At 33.0% G+C, this 18,671-nt stretch overlaps 1 protein-coding gene across 3 annotated transcripts in view; it reads right to left on the reverse strand.

Moving 5' to 3' along the window:
- Positions 1-18,671, reverse strand: part of LOC114328060 (dynein axonemal heavy chain 3) — a 793,139-nt gene that overhangs the window by 526,793 nt on the left and 247,675 nt on the right. For all 3 annotated transcript variants that reach the window (XM_050656316.1, XM_050656315.1, XM_050656317.1), the window contains exon 3: positions 9,024-9,261. In XM_050656316.1, coding sequence (XP_050512273.1) covers positions 9,024-9,261 — 238 coding nt within the window. The remainder of the gene's footprint in view (positions 1-9,023; positions 9,262-18,671) is intronic.

The following is an 18,671-nucleotide window of genomic DNA, read 5'->3' on the forward strand; positions in this document are numbered from 1 at the left end:
TAGTTTTATGTCAACTGTTTAGCTTTTGAATGGGGTGCAAAAAATCGAAAAAATCGCGATTTTTGCACTAAATTGTTATTAATTAAAAAACGGACGCGAACTTTAGGCAGAAAACAGGTAGGTTTTCTTCCTATAGGTCTACAATAACTAAAAAAAAAGTCAGCTACCTGGATCTTTGAGTGTCCCGAGCATGGTCTATTTCCAGCTTATTACCCTGGAGTAGAATGTTAAAATGTTCGTTGCTTATTATTAAGACAGCAACAACGTGGCGAACTTCAGTTGATCGCTTCGAAGGTCGCGACGAGGTTCGATGCGGCATTCGGAGCATGTCTGGACCCATCTTTACATAAGTTTAAGTTGATTTCATGTAATCGAATGAATTATCTTCCAATAAAGTCGTCCCAGGAACGCAACTCAAAAATATTGACAATATCAGTTTAAAGTCATCTATTTGAAATCTATAATATGTGTCTGCATTGTCAATATGGATGAGTTAGATAAAATTAAATTATTAAGAATTTTTGTTAAATGTAACACAAACAAAATTAATGTTGTTCTGAAGCTATTTCCTTGTGGCATTTTTATGATTAATTATTTATATGGGAAATAAGCCACAATTAAAATGAAAAAAATAATTTTATTAACGTTTCGACGCCCAAATCGGGTGCCGTTGTCAAAATACAAAATATTACTAAAATAAACTAAAGTGTTGTTGCTAAGCAAAAAAATTCTTCTAATAATTTATTTAATCTCACTCATTTATATTGGCAATTCAGACATATATTATACATTTTAAAGTAGAAGATTTTAAAATGATATTGCCAATATTTATGAGTTGCGCTCCTGGGACGACTTACTGAAAGATAGTTCATTCGATTACATGAAATTAACCCCAACTCAAGAATATCCGTCATAAAAAATTATAGCATGTGATATGTCTTTAAAAAGACAACCAAATGCAACGACAGTAAAATTCTCGCGTTAGAGACTTCATAGTAAATCACAAGTTTATATTTTTAATCTTTGGATAGTATCACAGGGTTTTTTCCTGGTTTTCCCTTGTGATTTACTATGAAGTCTCTAACGCGAGAATTTTACTGTCGTTGCATTTGGTTGTCTTTTTAAAGACATATCACATGCTATAATTTTTTATGACGGATATTCTTGAGTTGGGGTTAATTTCATGTAATCGAATGAACTATCTTTCAGTAAGTCGTCCCAGGAACGCAACTCATAAATATTGGCAATATCATTTTAAAATCTTCTACTTTAAAATGTATAATATATGTCTGAATTGCCAATATAAATGAGTGAGATTAAATAAATTATTAGAAGAATTTTTTTGCTTAGCAACAACACTTTAGTTTATTTTAGTAATATTTTGTATTTTGACAACGGCACCCGATTTGGGCGTCGAAACGTTAATAAAATTATTTTTTTCATTTTAATTGTGGCTTATTTCCCATATAAATAATTAATCACAAACAAAATTAGTTTTTATTCATGTTTTGTTATTATTTATGTGCCCTAATAATTTCCAAAACATATGGAAAGTTAATATAACTGGGTCCCCTTTAAACGTTCACTGACTCATGTTATTGTTTGATATGATAACGATAATTTTTCACATTATGATTAACAAAACGGGTACGTGACCTCAGTAAATGTGAAAATAATTATCGCTTGTCTTTTGATTAAGTGTTGTTTATTTTTAACTGTTTACTCAATGGAGTAAACGTTACTACCGAACACAATTGAATCGTTGAGAAGAAGAGAAGAAGATTGAATTTCTCATCGTAATTAATATTTATGGACAATCTAAAAGTAATAAAGCAACGGTAAATCTTTAACTACGAGGTTTGGCCTAAAAATGTTCAGTACTTAACAAGCGTTACTATGAGAGCGAACACAAAATCCGCATTTCAATTTCAATTGTCAATCTTATCCGTTAAAAAATCCAATAAAAATAATGGTTCCTTTTCTAATTCTGGTTGTGGATGAACGAGCAGTATTAGGGGGACGTGCAAGTACTTTTATTTAACACTACATTCTTAAAATGGTTTGCCAAACTGGTAAGCCAAAACTTAAAATGGTAAGCCACACTAGTTTGCAGTGGCGGCTCGTGGCCTTGGAGACAGGGTCGGCAAGGTTTTTTTGTCTCCTCATATAGGTATACCATCAAACTAAAAGGCTTAAATCATCATAGGAGATTTTGTTGTTTTTTGCTTTTTTTTATTTGATGTACTTGACATTCTCTCTTGTTTCATGGTGTTTCGACAATACGTATTGATTCTTTTGAGACAAGGTAAATCCCGTTTATTTGAGGCAGAAATTGGTGGTAATAAGAAAATTAATGAACAGTTTGTTGTAATGAATTGCAGTACTTACTACATAGAATTATACATACATATTTTGTAACTTATCCCACTGTCTGAAAATATTTGGATCGGCATAATTTTTAAGTACCTAACTTGTAATAATAAATATCTTGGAAATTCTTTGGCGAAGGTAACTTTTAAATGTTGAATCGTCAAAGAGGTAAAAAATTTGCGAATCTTCAAAATTCGAAAAACGAGTATCTATTTGCATATAATAGTAGGTATCCAAAATTTCAAGATATACTTACTCGTTTTTCGAGATATGTATCATGTCGTTGTCTTTTTTGGGATGGTTCTGAAATATCAAGCGAATCCAAAACGTCACTGCGTATATATTGGAAACTACTATTACAGTCGAACCCGCTTATTAGAATACCTTTTAAAGGAATATCCCGGTATATAGAATAGAAATTTGAGGTCCCAAAACGTTTTTACTAGCCACATATGATCGGTTATTAGAATATCCCTGTTATAGGAATACTTTTGCTTGGCACGAAGGCTATTCCAATAAGCGGGTTCGACTGTATTACGAAAATCTCTGAGATTTTGCACCAGCTTTCGTATTCTATTTTTGGAATAAATAATGTCAGTTGACTGATTTTGAACAACAAGGAATATCTTGGGCAAACTCTGTCTTAAAAATATTTAAAAGAATATTAAAAGAGTAATTATTATATAATAAAGTTCTCAAACCGATTGCTTCACGGGTCGAGGTATCGCCACTTTCAAAATCATCGCCTTCGATAATAAAATCAAAAACTTCCAAAAGCTGTTCACGAAAATCTGCTACTGATACTAAAACTACCAGAGATAATCTGCTTAGATAAAACTAACCGAGATTTAAAATTTCATCGCGTCTGACAAACTGTTCGCTTTTTTTTCGAAACAAATTTGTTCTAAAGCAGTAATCCGTTTAGGTGAGCTAAACTGGCAAGAAAAGACGATATTCTTTATTTTTTTACACGTATCATGTAAAACTAAATTCATTATATGCGCATAATAGTGAGTAAATAAAGCTTGTGATGCAATAGTTTTAACTTTTACCTGGAGACCATTCAATTCACCACTCATCACAGCAACGCCGTCATAAGATTGCCCCAGTTTGCCCTACCAATTTATTTTTGATATCAAAAAATTTGAATCTGTTTTTTAAAACACCAAAAATATATTCTGACTTATTGCTTTTACTCACATCTCTAAAACCTAAAACCTCTCATAAATATTACCACGTAACGCGTATCGAACAACAATAATTGATAATTGTGAATGACATGATAATCAGAAGTTTCATCTACTTCCAGTGAAAAGCAAATGGTTTTCTAAATCTCAGATTCAACAAAGTTATTCAAAATGTAACTATTTGATTATATGTATTAGTTCATTCTGTATTACGAATACACTTCGAATCACAAAGTAAATAGGTATGTATTTCTAAAACAATTTTATTAATTCTCTATAATTACTTTGATTTTTAACAAATGCTTCGATCATGGATCCATCATGTCCACTAAATAATAATTCCTGACAACTTAAAAAAATTACAATATCAATTAAACGACGTAAAACGGCGTGATTATTTTTGACAATTTCTGCCGATGCATGTTTCCAAATGAAACACCAACCTGCAGACCGAAATGTGCCGTACCTGCCGCTTAACCTGCCATGCCGATCTGCTATTGCCCACGGAGAGAATGTAATGTTCGCTTGCTCATCGACTTGTTATTTCGTTGAGTTTTACGTGTAAATCGTCAATCTACGGAGTTGGGGACGGCTAGCCGAAAAGATGAATGGCTCGGATCATTCATTTTTTGAGAAGTCTGTTATGCGCAGGGATCACTTAACGCTCGGATTGATCAAATCCTTTTAAAAGCCATGAATAAAATTTAGTCTGTATTATCTGATAGATTTTTTTTATTTCACAGATACAAATATTTAAAAAATCTATATCTATAAATGTGTGGGTCGGCACTGCCGACACTGCCGACCCTGACCGGCCGCCACTGCTAGTTTGTCCTAAGCGCGTTAGGATAAAAAGTCTAGGTATTTTATTAAAATCTACCATAAAACAAATTTCTCAATTTAAGAAATTTTGCAAAATCAATAATTTGTATTTTTCCAGCACTTATTTATGCGAAAAAACATTTTCAAAAATAAATTTTTAAAAATAAAAATATAGAACGAGATTGACGAATGAAAATTTACAAAATTTGTTGATGATCTCAGTATCAGAAACACAAACAGACTTAAATGAATTATTAAACAATATTCAACAAAAAAAGCAAAAAGCGCTTTAAATTTTAATCAATGAATAAAATGAAAGATGAATTATTTTTCTTAAAATTTTGATATATTTTATGTTTATGTACATATTTATACGCATGTAATTGGAATTTTATTTTATTCTTTTCCCTTTTAAGATTTGTAAAATTTTTGTTCTGTTTTACATTATTGTTTTTATATCATGTCAATAAAAAATAATTTTTTTTACATTCGTGTTTAATAATGTTGATACTCATATAATATGATATAAAAGCACGATTTAAGTTACATTTGAATGGGCGGCCCGGCCCGAATAAAAAAAAAATAATTTGGAAATGGCCCACCGTCCGAAAAAGGTTGCCGACCCCTGTTCTAAGTTAAAGTTGATTTCATGTAATCTAATGAACTATCTTCCAATAAAGTCGTGCCAGGAACGTAACTCAACAATATTGGCAATGTCATTTTAAAGTCATCTACAGTCGGAAAAATGAAAGAATACCCATGAACGAACATATAAAACACGCTGTATTTTCCTGTCACTGTGTCACAAAGAAAATTGTCCAGTGCAAGTACATGTAACAATTAATTATTTATATGGGAAATAAGCCACAATTAAAATGAAAAAAATAATTTTATTAACGTTTCGACGCCCAAATCGGGTGCCGTTGTCAAAATACAAAATATTACTATTTTGTATTTTGTAATATTCAGTAATATTTTGTATTTTGACAACGGCACCCGATTTGGGCGTCGAAACGTTAATAAAATTATTTTTTTCATTTTAATTGTGGCTTATTTCCCATATAAATAATTAATCATAAAAATGCTACATGTAACAATAATTATTACATGTACTTGCGATGGTCAATTTTTTGTGTGACACGGTGACAGGAAAATACAGCGTGTTTTATATGTTCGTTCATGGGTATTCTTTTATTTTTCCTACTGTACTTGAAAATGTATACATAATCTATGTTTGAATTGTCAATAGGAATGAGTCAGATAAAATTAAATTATTAGACAAATTTTTACCAAAAAACAATAACAAAATTTGGTTAATTTATTAATGTTTTGTACTTTGAGAACGATTTCCGAAATGGAAATCCAAACGTTACATAAACTAATTTTAATGTAAAATTATGGATTATTCCTAATAAAAGTAATAAATTGCATAAAGAATATAATAATATGTCAACCAAATAACAAAAACAACATCTATTATTATAATTTTTTTAAATCATCGCACAAATAAGTCGGTTTTATTACACAGCCAACTGGTTATATTCAGTTCTATTAAACAGAGATCTAAATATGATACATTTAAGTAACCTGACTTCTAAATTTGCCCTTGTCAAACTTCGATAAGTGAAGAGCATCTATTACTTGAAAATGACTTCAGGCTATATAAAAACAAGTTATCTAATAATATACAACATCAATTCGAGATTCAGAAGCAATCATTCATTTATTTGTTATAGTAGAGGAAAATTAGTCAAGAAGTTCAATTGTATGGAATAAATATTATCAAACTTTTATCTTTTCATCTTTTCATTTGGATAAGTATTCAGTCATCTACCAGTAACGATAATACTTTGCGGGTCGTATAAATAAAAGGATTTAATATGACAATCTCATCTCAGAAAAATATAACAATAGTAATCAGCAAAGAACCCATCAGATGTAAAATACAAATTGATGGCATCAGTACAGGGCCGTAACTACCACTGGGGCAACCGGGGCACTGTGCCCCGGACCAAGGGGGGCCCTGTGCATAGATTTTAACGAGGAAAATAAAAATATGTATTTTAAAAGCCGATCCCAACGAAATATTTTCAAATGACACAATTTTAAAAAGACCGCAACATAATTTTAATTTTTCACTGGGGAAATTAGTCCTTGAGACTAAAATGCAATTGGAACAGAATAAGGCCCTGAGGCCTGAGCTAAGCTAAGACCTCGAGACCGTAACAAAAAAATTGAAATTATTACTTAAGAAATTAGTTATTTCGGCGTAATAAAACCTAAAATGCCATTGGAAGAGGGGGGCCCGGGCTAAGCTGGGGCCCCCGAGACCTTTCATAAACATATAAATTGTGACTGAGGAAATTAGTTATTTTGGCGAAATAAAAACTAAAATGCAACCGGAATAGGGACCCCAGGTCCCAGCTACTTTGTCTTAATCAATTTACCCCAGACCAGATCTTGGTACGTGAAAGGAACCACATATTGAAAAGAAAGGTATACATAAGATAAAATGAGCACATTAGGATCAGTCCCACCAGTACACTGACCAGCTTCACTGAGTGTGCTTGGCTCACACTGCAGTAGCTTAAATCAAAGTGAACACGAACGAAAGAACCAATTCGTAGGTGTTTGCTTGGTTATTCGTTCTGTACAAAGTAAGCCCATTTACATCGTAGCGAACGAACTCAATCGTTGAATAATCCGTCCGCAATGTCAGATATAGATGAAGCTGTAATCACTAGCGCTGCTAATTTTATAGTTATTGCAGGACATGTTGAAAAAAACGAAAGAAGAGAGTGTGGTGTTCACATGGGAGGGAAAATGTGCTTTCAAGGGGTTTCAAATATCAAATATCAAACATTTTCACCCCTCCCCCTTGCGCTGGGGGTAAATTCCCACACCAACCGGTAGGGGGCTGGAAACTAATCTGAGAGATCAAGTACAAGAAACATATAGACTGGCAGGATGCCTTAATAACAATATATAGCGAAACCTACATATTAACTCTGAGATGAAGTCAGTGTAAGACCAATAATGACATAATATGCATCAAAAACTACACCTGACACAGCCACAACACAAAGACTACTACTATATAGAGGTGTGAAAATAGGTCAGTGGAGAAGAAGAACCAATAAATAATTGGAAGAACTGTATAAAAAGCCAACAATAACGAAGACGATCAAAGCACATAGAAGAATTGGGGCACATCGAAAGAATGGGAAGTGAAAGAATGCAAAAAATGGTACTCTCACGAAGACCAATACAAAAAAGAAGGAAAGACAGGCCAAGAAAAAGATGGAAGGACAGTGTGTACGAAAACCTGAAAAAAGTAGCATTCAGAGATGAAAAGAACTAGCATTGGACAGAAGGAGATGGAGGGAGATGGCAAAGGAGTGTATAAAAAGACTGAAGTGAAATTAAATAAAATTTATAAGACTAAAATAAAATGTAATCAGAAATGTAAACGTTTTAGCCCTAGGCCTGTAAGACCTGTTGAGCTTAATAGGTAAAATAAAAATGTGATGATCGTTAACATTCGTTATTGATAGGCAAATACGAGTAAAAAGAAGAATATATACATTTCAGTGTTTTCTATTTTTGAAAAAAGGCTACAAAAAATGTTAAACGATTATATAATTTGAGCGTGTCAATTTTTCGTATAATCTGCCGTTACTAACACCCATTTATTTATTAAATCATCTCGATTACCTATTTTATTAAGGTTCAGGGTCGCCATCAGTAATTATTCCGCCTATGCTCTAACCATTTTTGTTATGCTAGGTTGTTTTTTTGTTTTAATTGAAGTCTATTTATTACGTATGTTTTATTCATCTCGGTGAAAGATAATAACAGATTAGACTAATAGATAAGTATTTTTTGTAACAAACATTTGTTCGAATAATAATGAGTTGTCGGTGATGCGGTCAAGTAATTATTTGGAAACGAGTGCCATTTTTTACGTTCACTAATTACTAACTTGAAATAATTATTGTCACAAATTCGGTTCTTTTGTTTAAAAAAAGAACAGCCTGTCAAAAAAGTGTAATAATCGATTTTATACTATTAGATGAGGCAAAGAAGCAGTTCTACCAATTTTCTGCAGCAAGATGAATTGCTACGTAACTTTTTGTATTCGTAAAAATGAATAAACATTTTCATTTCGTTGCAAAACGAAACTAAAGCCGTCTTATATTTTAGTTATCTACTACAGGTTATCTCTGAACAACCTAAAATAAATTAGGCCTACTAGCCTCGAATTGCAACTAACAAAATGGAATGGGTGTCTTAGCGACATCAGCTAGAGACAAGTCAAAGTTTTCAATCTAATAAAATATAAAATAATATTAAATTAAACACCTTTTAATTGGGACCATTTTTCTGGTTATACCTCCGTGGCTTCTAAAGATGCAAGCCAAACTGATGCTCGAGCAAAAAGAAGATGAGGGGATTCTACAATTTGCAATTCTCAACTCACCTGTCCAGCGCGGAAAAATTCCAACGAAAAATAGACCCTTATACTTAGATAGGAGTAAGCTAACAGAAATTAAAATGAATAAACATCTTCATTTCGTTGCAAAACGAAACCAAAGCCGTCTTATATTGAAATATAAGCAATATGATTTAAAAAGCAACACTTACCCCCTCTCCTTTTCATACGAATATCCTTCCATCTTGAGTGCCTCCGTTTTTCGTTTCATTTTCAGTTCCTTCTGCTTCGCAATTTTTTCTGATTCTTTTCGTCTATGATAGTCCCCTGACAGTAAATCTATAATGTCGACGAATGCTGACGTATCCACTTTTTTGGCGTGTTGTTCCAGTAGAAGTTCTTCTTGCTCAATTTGCTTTCTGGATTTCTTCGGAGGGTACCGCAATTTTCCTAAGAGAATAAAAATTTAATAAACAAATCTAGTAATTAATAATTAATAAATAGAATATTGGAATGATTTACATTAAAACATTTTTTAAGTTCAATTTTTTGTTTTTATCACTTTCAACAATTGAGAGGAAAGAGGAACGCCCCAGCCCCTAAACTGTTTTACGTATTCATTCTTTCCATGGTTTTAGCAAGGTTTTCTGGGTAGGTAGGTACAGCCAGATATCCTTCCTGACGCAAACCCTCCTCCTTTTTACAGTGTTGGCACCGGCACTGATAGTTGCTATTAAGCTACTCGATTTTTCGAGTAAAAATTCGATTTTTTTATCCTGAGTTGGGCTTCATCCCTTTTCGTCATTACCCAGGTTTCACAACTATATGTAAGTTACTACGGGTCTAATTAATGTTCTGTAGATAGTCATTTTGGTTCTGTTGTCTAATAATTTCGATGTAATCAATATTTATTAGCATAGTATGTACCTACGATTCCCCCTGGAAATACGTGCATTAATTTCTCTACTTACGGAATTCTTCTGATTGATTTCTGTGCCCAGATGTGCGAATGCAGGAATGCATCCACACATTCAATAGTATTAGTTGTCTATTGAGATATAATTTTCATTATCAGGTGTTCTTTTGACGACCATGTACTTCGTTTTGGCTTCATTTATTTTAAGCTCCCTTTTCCGTGCTTCAGGATCAATTTCTTTGGACTCTTCCAGAAGTCGTGGCTTGTTCCTACTAATGATCTATATCAGGGGTCAACAATTAGCGGACCGTCAATAAATTCAGAATATACCTAGTGTTTGGCAATTTTGAAAATATTTGGCCATGAAATTGTGTAGTATGTTTGGCTCAACTTATGTGTGCGAAGCCGCTTTATCAAGAATGAACTTTATTAAAAATCGGTAGAGATCTCACTTAACAGATGAATATTTCAACTCCTTGATGAGACTCAGTTGCACTAAACTCACTCCAAACTTTAGACAGCTTGTACATAAAAAAATGTCATTTTTCTCTCTGATAATTTAATTTTGTAAAGAGTTTTCCCCCTTAGGCTACGGCTCCACGGGCGAGAAATTGACGCTAGCAGTAGCAGTAAAATGAACTTAAGGTTCCGCGGAACGGAATAGGAATAGCCGAACTGTACCGACTACAGGACTTGTGCGTAGTCGGTTCAGTTCGGAGCGTCAATTTCTCGCCCGTGGAGCCGAAGGCTTATTGTTATACTTACTAATCATTAATTTTGAAATTAAGTAAGCTGTAATATAAAATTGTCATGTGCATTTTTTATACTCATTTCCTCTCTACCATCTGTTAAGTAGGAGTCCTTTTCAGATGTACATTTAATTAAAATAATTTTCAGATTTAATAAGTTTGCAACAAACACCTTGCATTGAAACTAATGTAAAAAAGATAACATCTTAATTAGCATTTTGTACTATGATTATTTATTTTAAATTCCTCAGTAATAATAATTAATCCTACATTGTTCAATTTTCTTGTTTTACTCTGTATAATAAACATGGTTTTAAGTTTTTGTCGTGAATTTTTTAATTTTTTTCACTTTCTGTTGGTTCAGATTTGCCGAACGTTCGGATTAGCGGGGTTCGGATTTGCGGGGTTCTACAGTATACTGATAATAACATCAAAACAATACACAATGAATTTATATTTTATTTATTGTACCAGGAAAACTTACAGAAAAGTATACAGTAACCAAAAAACAATCAGATATTATTAGTTTTCCTCTCCATATTAGTCCATGTGTGAGGCCACTTTCGTATGAAAAATGTTTGTGACTCGATTTCTTTGCGGATTCCTGTTCAAAAATGTCCCCTCTAAACAAATCAGAAGGGTGCCGGGTGAAACAATTTTTTAAGCAAATTCAAAATTACTTTTTTGCCTCGAAAAATGTATTTTTAGGTTTCTTTTCTTGGGTAATTACTCGTATAAACAATAAAGGTCTCTTGTCATATTTCTGAAAAGTTGATAGTTTTCGAGTTATAAGCGATTTAAAATCTGAAAAATGCAAAAATGTGCATTTGTAATGCTTGAAAACTCTTAAGTTTTAATAAAATGACAGATCTTTTTTATTTAAGATGGGCCAAAAATGCTAAAAACATATTTTCGCGGGCAAAAAAGGTGATGTTTTGAATTTGTTAAAAAAACTATTAAACAATGTCTGTCCAAAAATTTCGCCCGGTACCCTTCTGATTTGTTTATAGGTGATATTTTTTAACAAGAATCCACAAAGAAACAGAATCAGAACAGTCAGACACAAGTAGCATAAATCCGGACCCCGGAAGTGTCATAGATTTTCGAAACGGACCCTCAGGGAAACTAATTGGTGACCCCTGATCTATATCATCTGCATATGCAGTAATTTGTACCCACTGTATTGATGTTTATATTTCCGGTTACATTGGTTTTTCTGATGACTGACTAAATAACTAGGTTGTATAGCATGGTTGACAAAGCGTCTCCCTGTCTCACTCCCATGTTGATGTCAAACATGGGGGGTCAGTTCCCATTTACTCTGACTGCGGCTTTTGAACTCTGCAACGTGATTTTTATGAGGCTGATATATTTATTAGGTATGTATACATAGATTACTAAGGTCTTCCAGTATTTTGTCTCTTTTCACACTATCAAAAGCTTGTTTAAAGTCTATATTATACTATATATTGTAGTTATATGTCGTATTCATAAGCTTTTTCTTGTATCGTTCTTAGAATGAATATATTATCTGTAGTGGCTCTATTTGGTCTGAATACATTTTGATAATCACCAATAATTATATTCCCGGATAGGTCTGGATCCTGCGTATGAAAAAAAAGTTGATTAATAGCAAGCTGAAAATTTGTTAATAGCTTAAGGGTGTCTAGTTGGACAAACTTTGATATATGGGAACACTGGAACAGGGGAAGTTTTAATTGTGGAACAGGTTAAAAATTTGGAACTGTCAGACCACGAAAACGGCACATGTATTTTGTCCGACAGAACAGACTTAAACTCTCCGAACAGAGATTAAACTCTTATGCAAAAATCAGACTGCGATTTATCACCAAATGGGCGTTTTAATGAGTGGAACATGTAGAATATATCAAATGACAGGAATTATGACAGGTGTTTAATCTCTGTTCGGAGAGTTTAAGTCTGTTCTGTCGGACAAAATATATGTGCCGTTTTCGTGGTCTGACCGTTCCAAATGTTTAACCTGTTCCACAATTTAAAACTGCCCCTGTTCCAGTGTTCTCATATATCAAAGTTTATCCGACTAGACACCCTTAAGCTATTAACAAATTTTCAGCTTGCTATTAATCAACTTTTTTTTCATACGCGGGATCCAGACCTAGGAGTATTCCAACAATCGATTGTAGATTGTACCAGAAAGAATTTTGTATATTACATTTGGCAATGTAATTGGCCTATAATTCTGGCATTCTCTCTTATCACCTTTTTTATATTTGGCTGTATAAAGGTACGTATCCATACCTAGGTGCTCCGTGCTCGGTGTAACTGCTCAAATGGATACGGCATTCGCTCCCCTACATATAAACCGCAAACCGGTTGAATCGAAGAGGGTGAGCGCCGAGCGGCGAGCACCAACGTATCCACTATGTGGAGCTGCTACACCAAGCACGGAGCACCCACGTATGGATACGTACCTTAAGGCCAACTGTCCATTCCTCCGGCATTTGCTCCTTGGTCCATATTAATGTCATTATGTAATGAATTCTTCCCCAGAGTTCAGATCCTTCATGTTTTAGTAATTCTGCTGAAATTCCGTCCCTTCCTGATGCTTTATTGTTTTTAGTTTCTTTATTATTTGAACTACTTCTTCATAACTCTTATTTTAAATGTACTGCTCCGCCGTATAATACAGGGTGGTTCATCTTATTCGCCTCGGTGTCTGTACGGAAAACCACTTGATATTTTTAAAAAATTTCTTCACAGTAATATACAGGGCCATTAATACTACAATCTAAAAATAACGTGAATTATACAGGGTGCTCCAAAAGAGAGTGGTATATCAAAGTTATATTTTTCTTATGGAATGCCCTATATATGATGACATTATAGAATTGACCTTTAAAAATAAGCTATACTTTCATAAGGGTTCCCTATACCTAAATACAGGGTGTTTTGATTTATTTCGATTTTTATAAAAATGTAAGGTTTTAGAAAAATATAAATATCTACGAATCTAAGAATCAGTAACAAATTCTTTCTTGGATCTTAATAATTGACTATTTATCATACTTAAGCAGATGCTTATTGCAACAAAGTTTCTTACAGGGTGGTCAAAATATGAGATTGTTCTATTAACAAATTCAAGCTGTAATAACTTACTTAATTTAAATGGAACACCCTGTATCTTACTAGTCTATCGCGTAGAAAATATACTTAGCTTTCAATTTGTATTAGGGTTTCTTATACCTATCTTTTTACAGGATGGTCAAAATATTAGATTGTTCTATTAACAAATTCAAACTGTAATAACTTACTTATTTTAAATAGAACACCCTGTATCTTACTAGCCTATCGCGTAGAAAATTTATTTAGCTTTCAATTCTTGTTAGGGTTTCCTATACCTATCTTCCTTCATTTGTTAAATATTTAAAGATTTAATAATTTGCAAGCTTTAAAAATTAGAATCGCCAACATCCGGAACGGATAGGCACCTTAAGAAGAAAAATTAGAATTAAGTAAATATGTCGTGGTTACATATGTACAACACATCACCAACACCGGCAATATACTTAGACATGATACTGTCATTAATAAAATTTTCATTGTTATCATGTAATCACACAGAGTGTTGTATTATTTTAGTTGATTTTGGCCTACATGTGACATTGAATAATATGTTTATATTAAACTGCATATCCTATATTGGATACCGTATTCTGGAAGATATTTAAATTATATTTCATTCCGTATAAGTATTTTCCATACCTTAAACCAACGGTTATTAAGTAAATTTAAGAACACCACTTTTTGTTTGAATCTTTGAATCGCAATTACAAACAATTAAATGCAATGGCTACTATGACGAAAACGAGCCTATTGTACAAAAATATGTAAAAGTGGATATTTACCGAATAACATGGGAATTTACATTTACAGAATAACATGTGTATTGAGAATGTTTACATGGAATTGAAGAGATTTTAAATATCTTCCATTATAAAGAATAGAATATCGACTATGTCTTTTAAAATAAGAACACTCTGTGTGATTAAATGATAAAAATTTGAATTTTATTAACGAAAGTATCTTGACTAAGATATTTAAGTATATTGCCGGTGTTGGTGATGTGTTGTACATAACCACGACATAGGTACTTAATTCTAATTTTTAAAGCTTACAAATTAGGAAATCTTTAAATATTTAAAAAATGAAGGGAGATAGGTATAGGAAACCGTAATAAGAATTGAAAGCAAAGTAAATTTTCTACGCGATAGATTGTTAAGATACAGGGTGTTCCAGATAAAATAAGTAAGTTATTACAGCTTGAATTTTTTAATAGAACAATCTAATATTTTGACCACCCTGTAAAAGATAGGTATAGGAAACCCTAATATAAATTGAAAGCTAAGTAAATTTTATACGCGATAGACTAGTAAGATACAGGGTGTTCTATTTAAAATAAGTAAGTTATTACAGCTTGAATTTGTTAATAGAACAATCTCATATTTTGACCACCCTGTAAGAAATTTTGTTACAGTAATCATCTGTTTAAGTATGCTAAATAGTCTATTATTAAGATCCAAGAAAGAATTTGTTACTGATTCTTAGATTCGTAGATATTTATTTTTTTCTAAAACCTTACATTTTCATAAAAATCGAAATAAATCAAAACACCCTGTATTTAGGTATAGGGAAACCTTATGAAAGTATAGCTTATTTTTTAAGGTCAATTCAGTACTGTCATCAGATATAGGGCATTCCATAAGAAAAAATATAACTTTGATATACCACTCTTTTTTGGAGCACCCTGTATAATTCATATTATTTTTAGATTGTAGTATCAAAGGCCCTGTATATTTCTGTGAACAAATGTTTTTAAAATATCAAGTGGTTTTCCGTACAGAGACCGAGGCGGATAAGATGAACCACCCTGTATATTGTCTCGGTTTGATCATTTTCATTGTCTGCATTTAGGTTCCAAAAACTAGTATGATTTCTTTTAGCCTAGAGTCAAGGAGTTATGAACACGCAACAACAGAAGATTTATATTTACAGCACTAGATCAGGATAAAAACATACAGGGTAATATCATTTGGGCCTAATATGGACAAGCCAGGTAACGGAATATATAAGTTTTTATATATTCAATATAAGTATCACATATATAAAAAATAAATTAGTCTATTATGTACTTAAGAAAAGTTATTTACATTTGGATTAAAAATATACATTTTTGAAAGTAATGTTTGCTTTAGATTACACCACATGACCACAGATTACCCACCCTATTTATAGAAAGAAGAATAAATTATGGTTAATTTCTATACCAAACTACAACTTCATTGGATTACCGAAGAAAAATTGGCACTTCACTTCATTGTTCTCCCGTATTTTTATTTTTGTCATGCTGACTAGTCGTGCCGCAGGTATTAAATGAAGCATTGTCAGGAATAATTATCAGCAGTAATGCATCCTCTAAAGGTGACTTTATACCACTATACACGTGTATAAACAATATTCCAAAGTCGTGTTCACCTAAAGCAAAGAGACATGTGCAGCTGAACAAATAGCTTATCTTGGCGAAAATTATGCAGCAGTTTTTTATGGGAATATGATCAAAATACAAATATCGTTTTTATTTTCATTCGCTAAAATTGAAAAACGATTTTGATTTTAATTTATTTAAAGTGGAAAATTATATTTTATAAACATTACCAGTGTCTTGGTATTTAAGATGATTATTCAACGCTATAATATGACTACATTATTGAAAGATTTTGATGCATGGGTCAAAAATAGGTGAACAAACCTTGAAAATATGATAGATGTAGGTATAAAATGTGATCCTAATCAACTCCTTTGAAGTGCACTGCTGTGCAGGGCCCGCGTTACCTTCTTCTTCTTTAAGTTCCATCTTCTATCGAAGGTTGGAAATCATCATGGCAATGCGGACCCTGTTGACTGCCCTCTAAATAGCTCTGCACTACTGCATTCGAACCATTCCCGCAAGTTCAAGAATTTCTGCTGTCATCCAAGGTTTTATTTTTTCTCCAAGTGGTTTGAGGGTTTCTTTTCCAACTGATACTAAGGCATGTTGAATTTTCCCCATTTTTGGTCAACAGTCAGAGTTTCCGCACTATCTTCTTTGACTTTCCTTAAGTTCTTGTTTATTTTAAATTTCGTTTCCGCATAGGTCTTGTCTTGTTTGAGCCGCCTTGTAATGTCCATGAACCTAGCAGAGCAAGGTTGGCAGAATGGAATCAGACCAAGTGCATAATTAGGTGCTAATTAAGTACCCCAATCGCGAATTTAGTGCTCCTTTTTTTTTAAATTATGAAGTGTTCTGCCAGGTACATATGAACTCAGCAGAGCACAACCATAAAAAACATCAAATCGAAAAGTGACCAAGCTTATAATTAAGTACTAATTAGGTGCTAATTTAGTACCCCAATCGCGAATTTAGTGCTCCTTTTTTTAAATTATGACGTGTTCTGCCAGGTACATATGAACTCAGCAGAGCACAACCATAAAAAACATCAAATCGAAAAGTGACCAAGCTTATAATTAAGTACTAATTAGGTGCTAATTTAGTACCCCAAACGTGAATTTAGTGCTCCTTTTTTTTAATTATGACGTGTTCTGCCAGGTACATATGAGCTCAGCAGAGCACAACCATAAAAAACATCAAATCGAAAAGTGACCAAGCTTATAATTAAGTACTAATTAGGTGCTAATTTAGTACCCCAATCGCGAATTTAGTGCTTCTTTTTTTTAAATTATGACGCGTTCTGCCAGGTACATAATATGTACTCAACAGAGTACAACTTTAATAAACGTCAAATCGAAAAATGACCAAGCTTATAATTAAGTACAAATTAGGTGCTAATTTAGTACCCCAATCGCGAATTAAATGCTCCATTTTTTCTTTCCTTTAAGCCATGTTCTGCCGGGTACATATGAAGTCATTAGAGTACTACCTCAAAAAATCAAAAAAGTCCAAACATACCTATCTTAAATTTAGGTGCTAATTAGGTGCTAATTAAGTGCCCTAATAACGAATTTCATGCTCAGTTTTTTTCCAAATTTTGGCGCGTACTGCATTCAAGTTTATGCGAGGTCAGTACAAAGTCAAGCCGTTGAAAAAATTATCAATACAGTTGCTGGCCTATCTCACATTTGAGTGCTAATTAGGTGGAGTAGACATAATGTAGTGAATCTCGATAACCGCACTACAAAACTGTACATATGACGGTATAAAAGCAAGAAATAAAAGGAGCTCTAAATTCACGTTTGAGGTACTAAATTAGCACCTAATTAGTGCTTAATTATAAGCTTGGTCACTTTTCGATTTGATGTTTTTTATGGTTGTGCTCTGCTGAGTTCATATGTACCTGGCAGAACATGTCATAACTTAAAAAATAAAAGAGCACTAAATTCGCGATTGTGGTACTAAATTAGCACCTAATTAGTACTTAATTATAAGCTTGGTCACTTTTCGATTTGATGTTTTTTATGGTTGTGCTCTGCTGAGTTCATATGTACCTGGCAGAACACGTCATAATTTAAAAAAAAAGGAGCACTAAATTCGCGATTGGAGTACTAAATTAGCACCTAATTAGTACTTAATTATAAGCTTGGTCACTTTTCGATTTGATGTTTTTTATGGTTGTGCTCTGCTGAGTTCATATGTACCTGTCAGAACACGTCATAATTAAAAAAAAAGGAGCACTAAATTCACGTTTGGGGTACTAAATTAGCACCTAATTAGTACTTAATTATAAGCTTGGTCACTTTTCGATTTGATGTTTTTTATGGTTGTGCTCTGCTGAGTTCATATGTACCTGGCAGAACATGTCATAACTTAAAAAATAAAGGAGCACTAAATTCGCGATTGGGGTACTAAATTAGCACCTAATTAGTACTTAATTATAAGCTTGGTCACTTTTCGATTTGATGTTTTTTATGGTTGTGCTCTGCTGAGTTCATATGTACCTGGCAGAACACGTCATAATTTTTTAAAAAAAGGAGCACTAAATTCGCGATTGGGGTACTAAATTAGCACCTAATTAGCACCTAATTATGCACTTGGTCTGATTCCATTCTGCTAACCTTGCTCTGCTAGGTTCATGGACATCGCCTTGTATCCATGATTTTATTGGAGCTAGAGCTCTTTACCTTCTTTATTTTCACTCTCATAGACAAAACAACCGGGTTGT

The sequence above is a fragment of the Diabrotica virgifera genome, chromosome 7, assembly GCF_917563875.1.
Source record: "Diabrotica virgifera virgifera chromosome 7, PGI_DIABVI_V3a".
Classification (NCBI taxonomy): domain Eukaryota; kingdom Metazoa; phylum Arthropoda; class Insecta; order Coleoptera; family Chrysomelidae; genus Diabrotica; species Diabrotica virgifera.